Genomic DNA, 13631 nt, shown 5'->3' on the forward strand with positions numbered 1-13631 from the left:
TTATGTGCAATGCCCCCCCCCCCTTTTTTTTTTAATGAATTTAATGTATCTATGCAACCTTGCGCTAGTCTTGAATATATAGAAAATCAAGTCCTGAGACATGTAAAGGTTAAATCTACTTCCTAAATTTAATGATGGCAAAAATAATATACACATAATAGATATAGTTTACCTATTCAAATCAATGTTAACTTCCCACAAGTCTAGAGATGCCTTAATTAGAGACAAATTAGTTGGTATAGAAATTAATTATGTCTTTCCTTAAGTTTAAGGCTTTTCTATTACTACCTCAAATTTGAGCATCACAGGGAGTACTTATTTTTCATATTTAGTGCCACATGTAGTACTGATGAACTGCTACAGTCACAACTTCAGCCCTATTACAGAAACTCAATTATTCAAGTAATTCCATTGAAATAAACTGGATCAACCAGGTAAACGATGATAAACAAGAATGAAGATTCTATAAACTTCTCTTCTGGAATTTCTTTTCACAAAAAAATAAATTTTAGGTTTGTATTAGATTGTGTGAGTTCTTACATAGGAGAGAGTTTTGTAACGTGGAAAAGAGTGTTTAATGAAATCAGGACTTAGCTAGGACTAATATGGTTAAATACAAAAGGAAAAGGTAATATATTTCTCATTAGCCACATGTAGCTATAAAAGGAAGATCAGATTGCAGATCTACACACAGCTAAATACCCCAAAAAGTTGTAAAATGAAGAGGAATGGATCTTCTTGATGAGGTAAAATTGTGCCATATAGAAATTTGCTGGTTTTTCAATAAACCCCCACAATTTCCTGTTTTAGGAAGCTCAGCTCTTTTGATGACTATGCAAAAACAAGAAAAAATGTATAGTATTCATGGTAAAATATGGTGCTAATCCATCCTTTAGAGGTAATGGGAAAATCTTTCAGTGCTGTGTAGAACTTCCAAGAAATTTCTTAATAAAAAAATGCTTTTCATAACTCTTGAGACATTAAATGAAAATAATTACCCTACTGAGAAAAACTATAGATATTAAAATACCAGACCAGGTAAGACAGCCTCCCTATGACTGGATGCACACATTTCAGCAGTGCACCTCCAAAAGTCCTCCTAGCAGAGCTCCAAAAAGTCTATTTTCTTATTTTTTAAAAAATATAACCGAAAGTTATAGCTGAAATATTCAAGTTCATAAAAAATATATGAGACCTACTTTTAAAAAAAACATTATATGAGACCTTATTTCTACCTGTCCCCTTGTTATGTATCAGCCAGACTGGCAGTATGGTATGACCTGAAAGTTACTTGATGAAAATGGTCCATCACAATGCATCACAAGGAGTGTATAGCTTTCAGTATGGCTGTTCTTTTGGTACTGTAAACTGCATTATAACTCCACAGACATCATTAAAAGTAGAACAATTTGCATCATCTAAATACTGAGATCCACATGCTGGGAGACCTCTAAGCTTCCTGAAGAAGTGTTAGTCCATTCCACAAGAAAATGTAATTGAAACAGATACTAACAAACTATCATTTACTCTCAATTGTTATTTCAAAGAACAAAGATACAGTTATATCTTTATATTTACCTAATCCACAATAGAGGGACCTAGAAATATTCAGAAATTTTGTAAGAACTGGTTGTAGAACACCTCAGAGCTTAAATTAATTCAATCTAGCTCTCTGGGTCAAAATATGTTTTTAAATAAGTGGAAGTGCACATGAAAAAGATAAAAATTCTTTGCTGAAGTATTTCAGTCTTTTTCCATCCTTTGTTTATCAAGAAAATACCAGGGAGAAAAAGGAAAAAAAGACTTTCCTAATTCTTTCTTTTTTTTACTGCCCAAAACCCATGTGTCTCCGCTAAAGTAACAAAATAAACTGTTTTAAATGTAGGATATAGTAAGAGCAAAGGGAAGAAAAGTTAGACTAATATAATTTTTTTAAGATTTCAGAAGGCCTTAACATTAAATCCAAAGAAGATTCATATTCTGAGGGAATAGTTTATTTTCATCTATATTTCAACCCAACTTTTAGAGAAATAAAATTAACTGCAAACATTCTATTGGAATAAAATAAAAAGAAGAGTGTGCCTGAACTTAATTTTGATTAAAAAAGAAAAAATACTTAAAGAAAAGGAAACAACTTTTTAACTTACCAGCTTGACCAAGTGTATACTCCTGATATCTGGTTCCTATTCTGTTTGTGGCTGTACAATTATATCGTCCAAAATCACTGTCAGATGTGGGAGCAATCTTTAAAATGAATACAGTTTGTAAATAGTAGTTTCTAACCAAATATGAAAGTTCTTTAAAAAAATCAGAAACACAAATCTGTTTTCCTTAACCAATATGTAGATGTGTTCTTGCTTCAGCTTATCTATTATATTCTCCAAATACAGATCTAAATATGTTAAATGCCCCTCTCTCAAATTCAAATTAGAACATCAAATAATGGAAAATGGTGACATTGTTCATCTTTACCATTTCACTTGTAAACAAGAAAAAAATCTAAGAAACCACATTTTTTCATAGACTGTTGTGCTATTGTGCTATTTGCACAAACTGATGTTTTCACTAATTAAGCAGTGAAAGGTCTGAAAGTTGCTGATAACTATAGATGATACAAGAATAATATTAAACTTCTTATTGTTTGCAGCATTCACAATATAACAGACATTTGGGGAGAAAATAACATGTAAGGGATGTGGCTTAAATGTAAATTCAGGTGAATAAGCATTTAAGACAGAACAGGTAATAGATATCACAGGGAGCTAATGCCCTGCTGGAATCTAGTCAGGTGACAGTAGAATGGAAGAGCTCTTAAAGAACCACCAACTGCAAAGCACATTTTGTGTTGTAAGTTTTACTTAAAATAAAAAACAAACCTAATGATGACCTTCAGACAAGAGTAAGACTGTATCTTTTTAAATATATATCCTCTACTACAAGACATGAGGTTACTTGTTTGGACTTCAGGAAAAAACCAGGGTTTTTTTTTCATTTCACTGTACACCTCTTGCTTGGGATCTGAAAGAGATACCCCACTCCAGTGCTTCTCAACTTCTTTTCCCATGGCAACTGAGAAGAAATACTAGAAAGAAATGGAGAAAACTTAACTTCTTCCACACTTGAGGAAGACTGTATGTCATCCCTGTAACAGGTAAGACCAGGGCTGGGGAAACCGGTTACACTTTGTTGTGAAATGATTAATTGAGGATGATGATTTGCTATACACCACTGCTGAGTCATTAACCGTGTAGTCAAGTTAAAGTAAATGGATTATTAAGGTCCAGTCTTTGTCTTTGGCCTTTCTCAGGTTTTGTTCTTACATGTACTTGTTAGATAACAGAAGGGAGCTTATTTCTTATTTTTCCAATCCCTCCATGAGAAAACAATTGTAATCAAAGCTAATTGCAGTTTATTATCACTTTACCCTTCTGCTTTGTTCTTGACTGAAGCCACACAAACCTTTTTGTATATACCAAGGACCTAACAGGTAGTCACTTTGATTTTTAGTATTAACTTGATGGGTTAATTTTGTATTTATTTATGTATTTATTGACTTGCAAGGAAAGGAAATTGCTTTTTTTGTTGTTCAATGCAGATGGAAAACTGAGCACAAAGCAGAAGCCATGTAAATAAGGTTTATTTTCTAACTGCTCACAAGAAATGTGGAGATAAATCAGTTCATAAATAGGTGGGGGGTTTTGGAAAGAAAAAAAAAACCCCACCACCTTTACTTATTAAATTGTAAGTTTTGTCCTTAAATGTATTCCACAGTACTTGCAATGTTGCCAGACCGAGGAAGGAACTCATTAATGCCACCACACTGATTCCCATTTAAAGTCTTACCTCTAGTATCAGCTTTCTTCCTGTACTGTAGGTCTTCAGATGTGTTGTATTTTTTACTGGTAAAACTAATTTTCCTCTTCTCCACTGAACTGAGGCAGACGGATTTGCTAGCACTTCACAGCTTATATTGATGGGATTGCCTTCCCAGGAGTAATACATGGTTTGATTTGAGACAAACATTGGAGCATCTGGAAAAAAGAAGTAATACACAAATATATTAACTGTTCTGGTAAAACAAGCCACATACCCCTATCCAAGCATTCATATCCACATAGAAATTTCAATTGATTACTGTAGTGATCCATTATGGATAATGAAAACACCAGTATTCAAGCTTGCATTTCTTGAGCCTTTATTTTGGTAGCTTTCTCCTCTGCTGAAACTGTTTCAGCTGAAATTTTCAGGAAGAGAACACCTGCTAATGATATTTAGCATGAGGCCACATAAGGCCCTTGAAAGACATTATCTTAGAAATGACAAAGAGCATTTCTTCCTGAGGATGAGAAACTCTTCAGACACCCATCTGTATGACAAAAGGAGGTGACCTATGAAACTCATATATATAATCTATTTATTTGCTGATTTTATAGTCTCATCTTTTGCTATGGAGAAATTACATTCACTCTCCAAATCTTCATAGACATGTAAAAGCTTTACCCACTTCTCACTGGAAGTATCTTATACTTTATGAAATCCTTCCAAAGAGAGATGTTTAGTTGTATGAATAAACCTAGAAGACAAAAAAATAATAAAAGAATACCTAAAATGTTGCTACATATTCTACCTATTTTGGAAAAAATATTGTCTGTATCGGTACACAATTTAGAAAAATCTTTATACCAGTTTCTTATGAAATCATCAAGCTACTGACAAGCCAAAAGATGATCCGTCTTCCTTACAAACCTGCCTATAAATGGCTACATTAAACATGCAGCCAAACACAGAGTCTGACACAGACGAAACTGCTGGTTTACAAACTATAGTTTTCCAATCACAATGCCAGCAGTGATAAGAATTATCTGCTTGCTGTTTCTCTGGATAACAGGAACAGTTTAATGGTCTCTAGAAAAAGAGAGGGAGTAATACTTTCCTTTCTTTTCTACTTATGTCTTGGGTGAATCATACTTTTTGTCTACGGAATATTTATTTATAATTTTTTAATGTTTTTTTTATCCCTTTCATATTATACCTTGAGTATTAATAAAATATTCTTTATATTCCTGAAAGTCAAGGAAAGGCTCTAGCACTTTTACAGCTGGTGTCATACTATCTCCTTTTAATATTTAAAATATGTAGGTATATATGTTTATTTTGATAAATAGCTCTTAAAGGATTCTAGATGTGTCTCTGGAAATTGTATTCTGGTCTTCTCAGAAACCGTTTAACACTAGACTAGAAAATATCTAATAGGTCTATCAGAGACCAGAACTGAGCACATTTAACTAAAGTAAAAAAAAAAAAAAAAAATAGCTTCAGGAATGGTTTAAAACTACTTCCTTGCTGCTGAAGTGCACATTTTCAACATCCTTCTGTGTTTGCTTTTGTCAAAAATTACAACTTTTTGGTGACATCATGCTGCTGCATGCATGCAGGCAGGCATTGACTGAAAAACCCTGTTATCAGTATGTTTTAAATCACAGAGCAACAGACAAGGCTGCTAAATTGCTCAACACCAGCAGCATTTTTCTTAATACCTGTCCAGCCCTTGTTTTTGTAGGAAAGCAAGTAGTTTCATCAAAGTAAGTAAAGTATGTTTTCCTATGAATTTATTTACCAGATACAGGAACTTATTCTTTTCCAAATGTTTTAATAAGTAATTCCAGTGCTCCTTGACTTCCATAGATCTTTAAAAATATATATTTAATTGTCTAAACATCTTAATGCAAAGAATGAACTATCAAAGAAGCTTCAGGATGTGACACCTCACACTAGTGGAACTTTATGAAGAAAAAAGCAAATTGCACATGCCTGCTTAATGCTTAAGTATGGTCAGGAATCTCAGAGTCAGAGCCCTGGCCTTTGCTCTGGAAATTCAGTTAGTAGTAGGAGCCACTTGAAGGAAAACTGCACAAACTGACTTCTGCGTGGCAGACTGGTTTTGCACCTAATGTGTTCAACATATGGATCAGAAATCTCATCAGAGTGTTCATGAGGCACAGAATGTAGTTACTCCACAACACATTTTAGATAAGCACCGTCCTCCAATGCACAATTTATTAGAATAAGAAAATATTTATATTTACTCCATTAATGAACACTGGCATGAAGCTGGAAGACAGGAAAGCATTCTGTCTGAATCTGACTAACTTTCCTTCCTAAGTAACATCATGTGGTTTGATGCTCTCTGTTGATTTAAATAAACATGGCGAACTCATTTCGTATTTAAAAAGTTTTACAAGTAAAAAAGTAGGGTATACTTATATACCACAGGTAAAGCATTTAGAAGAATAGGGACTTCCATCTCAGACTGCTTTCTCTTCTGAAAGTAGGTTTTGAATGCCTATAGTATCTGTTTCTTTATATTTTAAAAGAATAGGTGAGTTATAGACTGTCATCTATACATAACTACAGGTACTAACAGTTTTAACATCATAAAACACAAATAGTACTAAAATTCAATCCAATAAAAAGATATTCCAAAATCAACAATTCTCAAATGTAAAACATTCCTAAACAAAAACAGCTTCACATTTTCCCTCTCAGAAAGTCTAGGTAATAAAGCCCTTGCAGACATTTCTCGAGCAGCACAAAAACTCCAGTATAGCAGGAAGAAGAGCATCATGCTAAAGGCTTGATTCAGACAAATGGTCTTAAGTGAGATGATTTTTGATTTCCTAGTCAGGAATAGATTAAGATACATGGAGTATATGTTTCACACAAAGAAAATAATACCATAAAAAATTCTTAACAGTACAAGTAATAAAAATTTTACATTCCTTATAAAATAAAACACAATTTTTAAAAAATATTTTGAAGGGAATAACTGGTGTAAAGAGATTTTGTTTTTTCTGGTCTGTTCTACTTCACTAACTGTAGCATATTATGCTTAAATGGTTACAGGATTATTATTTATCAAATAGAAGCACACAATGTTTAATATAAAATACAACATGAAAAAATAACAAACCTTAAAGCCAAGACATTGAAAACATAAGTTTGACTATTTTACATATCTACAATATCTGATCCCTCCAGTATTCTAGAATAACTAAGAAACAAATTAAGTGAATAAACAGAAATCAAGAGATTCTATCAACTGAAAATGAAGTATAACCAAGTAGAAATTAGAAAGTGGACCCTCTTATATGTTGATATATGTTGAGGATACTTAAATGCAATATATGTACTATACAAAAAGAAAAAAGCTTCCCTGCAGATCACTGAGAAAGTTTAAACCATTAAAAAATAAAAACATATGCTGCTTAACTCCTTGTAGCTCAGGATTAATTTACACCTGACAAAAAAACCAAAAACAAACCAAACACTTCAGGGTGTAAGTGAATTGATCTTTTTACACTTTTGTACATAAAGTACTACCAGTTAAGACAATATACTGGACTTCTAAATAGCTAAATACAGAACTAGGAGCCTGAATACACTTCATTTTTACAAAAAGCAACCCTGATCATCTTATATCTGAACCTTATGGCCCTATACTGAAAAAAACCCCCAACAACAAACAAACCTAATGTACAAAAGCTACTGCTGTTCATATTCATATAGGCACACAATAAATCATAGAATCATAGAATGGTTTGGGTTGGAAGGGACCTTTAAAGATCATCTAGTCCAGACCCCTGGCCATGGACGGGGGCATTTTCCACTAGATCAGTTTGCTCAAAGTCTAATCTAACCCATCCTTGAATATTTCTAGGGATGCAGCATCCACAGCTTCCCTGGGCAACCTGTTCCAGTGTCTCACCATGCTCATTATGGAAAGTTTCTTCCTTACTTCTAATCTGAAATGACTCTCTTTTAGTTTAAAACTGTTGCTCCTAGTTCTGTTGCTACAGGCCCTACTAAAAAGTCCATCCTCCTCTTTATTATCAGCGCCCTTGAAGTTTTGATAGGCACAATAAGGTCTCCCTGGAGCTGCCTTTTCTCCAGGCTGAACAATCCCAGCCCTCTCAGGCTTTCTTCATGGGAAAGGTGTTCCAGCCCTCTGATAATTTTTGTGTCCCTTCTCTGGATCTGCTCTAACAGGTCTGTGCCTTTCTTGTGCTGGGGACCCCAGGGCTAGAAACAGTACTCCAGGTGGGATCTCCCAAAAGGTGAGTAGAGAGGAAGAATCACCTTCCTTGGCCTGCCGGTCACACTTCTTTTTATGCAGCCCAGGATATTATAAAGTTCAGGAGTGGTGTTATAAGCTTGAATGGTGAAAGACAGAGTATTATTTTGAAGAGATGAGGTGATCTAAATGAAAAAAGATGCCTAGAAGGAACAAAGACTATATCCCAATGGTACAAAATTAAACAAAAGTATTGTATGAGAGTAGGATTCTATAATTATAACTTTAGAATGACATTTTAGAGTAGTTAATACTGAGGCTCCAGCATCAGCTAAACTCAAATTGTTCATTTTCCCACACAAGAAAGAAACTGATAAGTTAGCACTCCAATTAGGAGAAGCGATTTGGATAACCTGCATAAGAGAACTATGTAAGAGAAGCAAACTCTGACCTGAAAACTGTCTCTAGCATTTGAATGTCCTTGTTAGGTATAATGTCTGAGAACAGTGATTCAAGAACAGACTAATATATCATCTGCCTCATCCAGAATAATTCAACTGATGACTTCAAAGATCCAGCTCTGGCGTGTGTTCAGCATTATACACAAAATTAGATATGGCAAATTACCTGATTCAGCATGTGTCCAGACAACTATAACAGCAAACTAGATTCAGAATCAGATTTACACTTCTTTACTTAAGAACATAGGTTTTCAAACTTTTGGCTATTTATTCCTTGAATAATTTCCTTTCCTGGATCATACAATGTCAGGTCTAAGATGCTGGGACATTTTCTGTAGTATATTATTGGAAACCTCTCTCTTAGATGGTTAATACAGGCATGTTTCCTATCAACAATTACTTTTAATAAACTACATCCTCTAGCAAATCTAGTGTCCTTGCCACCCATCCTGTAAGTACCTTATTTTTTATTCTTATTACTATAAATTTTATTAAATTATTATATAATAGTATAAATATTGTATAATTATAAAAAATTATAAGTTTATAATTTATTATTCTAAATGAACTCCACCACAACTTGGTTAACAGGCATCTCTCTTTCTCTTGTATTTTGTTCCTCATACTTGTTTCGCAGTAGTTAATATTTTGGAATGAATAGCTTTTCCTTGGAGGTAAAGCAGAACCTCCCCAGACAGGTACAATAACTGTCGTGTATTTTTTTGGAACAAGAAATATTATTAGAAAGATTTAAGAAACGAGGCTAGATGATTAGATTTTAATATATAATCATACTTAAAAGGAACTACAGAACTTCAGGGTTACTAACTCACAATTTTACTGATACTATCACGATCATGTGGCTGCAAGGAAAAACATGCAAGATCTGCACATGAAGTTTTGAAATAGAAAAGCAAATGAAATTCGTCATATATAAGGTTTTAAATTGTCACGATTATTACCTAAAACCAGAGGGTTTTTTGCAGAATCCAGCTGATCATTTCAAAAGTTTGAGATCAGCAGTTTTGCAGAGGTACATATTTCTGTCACAGCATGTGACAGGAAACACTGCTCTTAGTAATGTTTCCTTTCCCCTGCCCTAGACTCTTGGTTCCTCTCAAAATGCATTACAATAAAAGATTGATATTCAATACTATGATGTACTATCTACTACTTATACAGTTTATGTAAGAGCCCCCTATTACTGGCAAGCAATACTAGTCCCTCATAGCCTTGACTGTGGTATTATTTTTAATATCCAATCACCACACTAATTTCTCCATTTCCATTAACATAGAGAAAAAGATAAGGTATCTTTTAGCTAGATGCAATACATGTTGTTAATAATGCCACCTTCAACCTTAAATGGTGGGCAGTAAAAGCAATGCATTGTTCTGGTGCTCAGTCCTGCCGGAGTCACATAAATTCAATCTACCTATTTTTCTTTGAACTCCACTTGAAATTAAGAAATTGTATTTGGTTGACCATTTAAAAAAACCCAAAACACCCAAATCCAAAAAACAAACCACAAAACTAAACAAAGAAAAATTCCGAGATATTTTGCGTTCATAGAAATATTTATTGTGAATAGATAAACCTGCCTAAAACTTGTCTAAAATAGAACAAATTGTAAAGAAAACATAGTTAGATAAAATAAGCTAAGTATGCCAATAATGACGTTTAAAAGAAACTGCTGCATATATCTATCAGTCATTTTTTATATCAGCAAGTCACCAAGAACACGTCATCAGAACTAGAACAGGGTGGCTCCCCTTACAGATCTCTCACATTAGCAGCAATTTTTATTTTAGTAATAAAATGATCAGGTGTTGCCAATTACTTGTACAAAACTTTCAATTGTTACATGTATTCCAGGACAGAATTATGGGAATAATTTAGGATGGCCAGACTTCTGGCTTCATATATTATGTTACATAATTCTCTCATAGACAAAAGTGAAAAAATACTACGTCTTTCTCAAATCAGGATCCTAACCCCCATCTCTCTTCCTATCCTTCTGGTCATATTTTCAGAACAGAGTCTAGCTTTGTGTGTTTACCTTCTGTATTTTCCCATCTGTCTTCCTTACCTCCACAACATGAGTCCTACTGATAGCTTCCCTCCATTCCCTAATCTCTCTCTCTTCCCACCACCTCCAATCTTAATTGTTCTTCCTGTTTTTACACACAGAGCGGTCCAGAAAACAACAAAAATATCTCTGAGAAACTTTAAGGACTAAAAATCCAAACAGCATGGCTAAAATTACCTTGTACACCCAACTCCATTTCCAGCATGTGGTGCCCCTATGTCTATACATTATATACCTCAGACCCCAGCACAGTGTGCTCAGACTCACTATTCGACTCCTTACGTTAGCCCTGTGCTGCTCCCAGTGTGTCCAACAACAGCAGCTCAGCGGCAGGCTCTGTGGTGCAGAGACCTGCCCCCAGGTATTGCAACCAATGCTACATGCCTCAGGTTTAGGGTAAATAATACTGGAAGTCTCTTTCTCAAGCATGTGCTAACCTGTGACTAGTGACTGACATAGCAAAGATACCAACTCCAAGTAATGCCCTGAATTCTGCAGTTAAGGGAAGTTAACAGAGGGGAAAAAAAAAAAAAGAGATTACAAATCTCAATTTAAGGTATTTTGTTCTGTTCACATTTCAAGGTTTCAACATCAGACTTATCATACCACCGGATTATTTTCTTCATAATTCTTAGGTGTATTGCTTCTGCTTTGCTGGATATATCTTGGAGGAACAGAGGACAAAGGCTATGCTGTCTTTTTTTCAATCAAATGTCATCATTGTATAATATAAACTACACCTAATTTAGTATGAAATTACTTGGAAAACTGTGTTGAGTTTTGGAAGTACAAAAACCAGTTTACGATTTATGCATTAATTATGATTATAAATATATAACAATTTTAGCCTGTAAGACCAACTCATGAAATAGAATCATCTTCAAGGAAATCAAAAATTCTGTCTTCCTTTTTTTTTTTTTTTACCTTTATGTTTCATAAGTGCACAGGTAAAAAGTTATGCTAGTAAGGAAAGATGCTGAGGCATATATACCTATTAAAAATTAAGCAAATTATTAAACAGAAACGGAATAAAATCTAAAATACTCTTTTTGTTAAAAAAAAATAATTCTACTATTAAAAGAAAAACATCCAATGTTATTAAAAATCTACTTTAAATGACATTAAGCTTATTGCAAGATTAACAAAAACATGCAGTACAGAGCTCTATTAGGTAAAAATTTAGAGGATTTCCTAACATGAATATCACATTTTAACAAGTCAGTAACATATATAGGCCAAAAGTTTTCAATATTGATTTTCTATAATGAAGTATTTTTACACCCTTTGGGGCTAAAGAATAGGAAGATTTACTATACAGATGAACAAAGTACAATTTTAGCCACTTTGTCACACTTACTGTTGTAACATCAGAAAGAGACAACAGATGCATTAATCTCTGCTTCATTACAGGGAGTTTTGGTGAATGGTTTTTGCAAAGTGACTTTATGTGATAAAACTCATCAACTCATCTTTTGCTCAGAATTGAACATTCTTAGCCCCTATAAGTCTCTGCAATGACTTATCAAATTTGCTTCTATGCAAGTGCACAAGGTAGTCAAAGAAAGAAAATTATAAATCTTACAAGTGACATTCATGATCTCCAAAGTCACATCAAAAGCATATATTTCATGCTTTCTTATTTAAACCTATAATTTGACAGGAAGAAATGTAACTAAAACCAATAATATTTTTAATAGAAAAGATGCAACATTTTTCAGAATATTTGAATTATTTTTTTTTCTCTAGATTGCTTTTCTTGTTATTTGACTCCTTCTTAGGCCATATGATTGTGCTTATCAGTTTTGTTTTCTGTCTGTGATAAAAAGACAGGGCAGGGCCCTCATGATTAATAGCTGAAGGGAGGGTGTAAAGAGGACGGTCAGACTCTTCTCAGTGGTGTCCAGGGACAGGACAAGAGGCAATCATTTCCAGTCTCAACCATTCTGTGACTAGTAATGGGATGCTGCTACATTGATTTTTTTTTTAACAGAGACCAAATCCAAAGCATGAACTGTCTGCATTTATGATAGCAATAGGTAGCTGAAACCTTCGTGACGTTTGCCACATTTATGATATCCATCACATCTGTGACATGCTGCACACACTGCAACAGTAGTATTTTCACTGATTCAAAGTCTTGCTTCCTTGAAGGTAAATACAATTTGTAGCTCAGTTTGTCCAACCTGCTTTTAAGCAATGTTGTATACTTTTGCAAAGTTGTAAAATTAAATAGCATGAATCCAAAGCATCTGCATTAAGCATAGGGCAATACAACTCACTAACATAAAACACGGTGAAAAGCCAAAAGAGTAATCAACTTAGTAAACAAAGTACAATACTGTAAGATTAATAAGGTTGATTTCATTTGTGGTGGGGGAAAGAAAAAAAAAGAAAAAAAGACTGTTTCTGATAAGCAATACAGTAGTATACTAAACATTGCACAGGTTTCTTTACAGGTAAAGACTATGCTGCACATGCTGCACAATTTTTGTTTTTGGTATCGCTGAATGTTGGTACTTTAATAAGGAATGTAACTACAAAATTCAGGTTTGGATGAAAACCGGTAGTACAAAAACCTCATTTTTGGAAGACACTTTCAATTTTGTAAATGTGGGCATTTTGGGGTTTTTTTAGACATTCCTTTCTAAGTTATTTGTCAAGAACTCAACTGGCTGATCTCATATAAAAATATACCACATTACTCAAGGTAATATGTTTGTGATGGTTGATTATTAGAATCATCCAAAATATTAAACTTTGTATATAGTGAGGAGGTAAGCATTTCTGGACCGTCCAGCATATCTAATAACTGCAGTATCAATATTGAATTTGGGGGCTTTTAAGTGAAATAGAGTGATGTGAAAGATGGTAATTGCATCTATAAGAGACTGTAAGTTACGATGCTTCTCAGGTAGTATATGTAAGAACGCAGACCTTTCCAAATAACATGGCTTAATACGTTTCTTCAGTAACACAAGGATTCTCCAAAAGAATTTCCACTTGGTGATGC

General features: G+C 34.0%; 1 protein-coding gene across 1 annotated transcript in view; it reads right to left on the reverse strand.

The window, feature by feature from the left end:
* The window catches only part of NCAM2 (neural cell adhesion molecule 2), a 306656-nt gene that overhangs the window by 82974 nt on the left and 210051 nt on the right, over nt 1-13631 (reverse strand). The window contains exons 10-11 of the mRNA XM_037378231.1: nt 3844-4031; nt 2148-2244 (exon numbers count right to left, since the gene is read on the reverse strand). Coding sequence (XP_037234128.1) covers nt 2148-2244; nt 3844-4031 — 285 coding nt within the window. The remainder of the gene's footprint in view (nt 1-2147; nt 2245-3843; nt 4032-13631) is intronic.

The sequence above is a fragment of the Falco rusticolus genome, chromosome 2 (genome assembly GCF_015220075.1).
Source record: "Falco rusticolus isolate bFalRus1 chromosome 2, bFalRus1.pri, whole genome shotgun sequence".
NCBI lineage: Eukaryota > Metazoa > Chordata > Aves > Falconiformes > Falconidae > Falco > Falco rusticolus.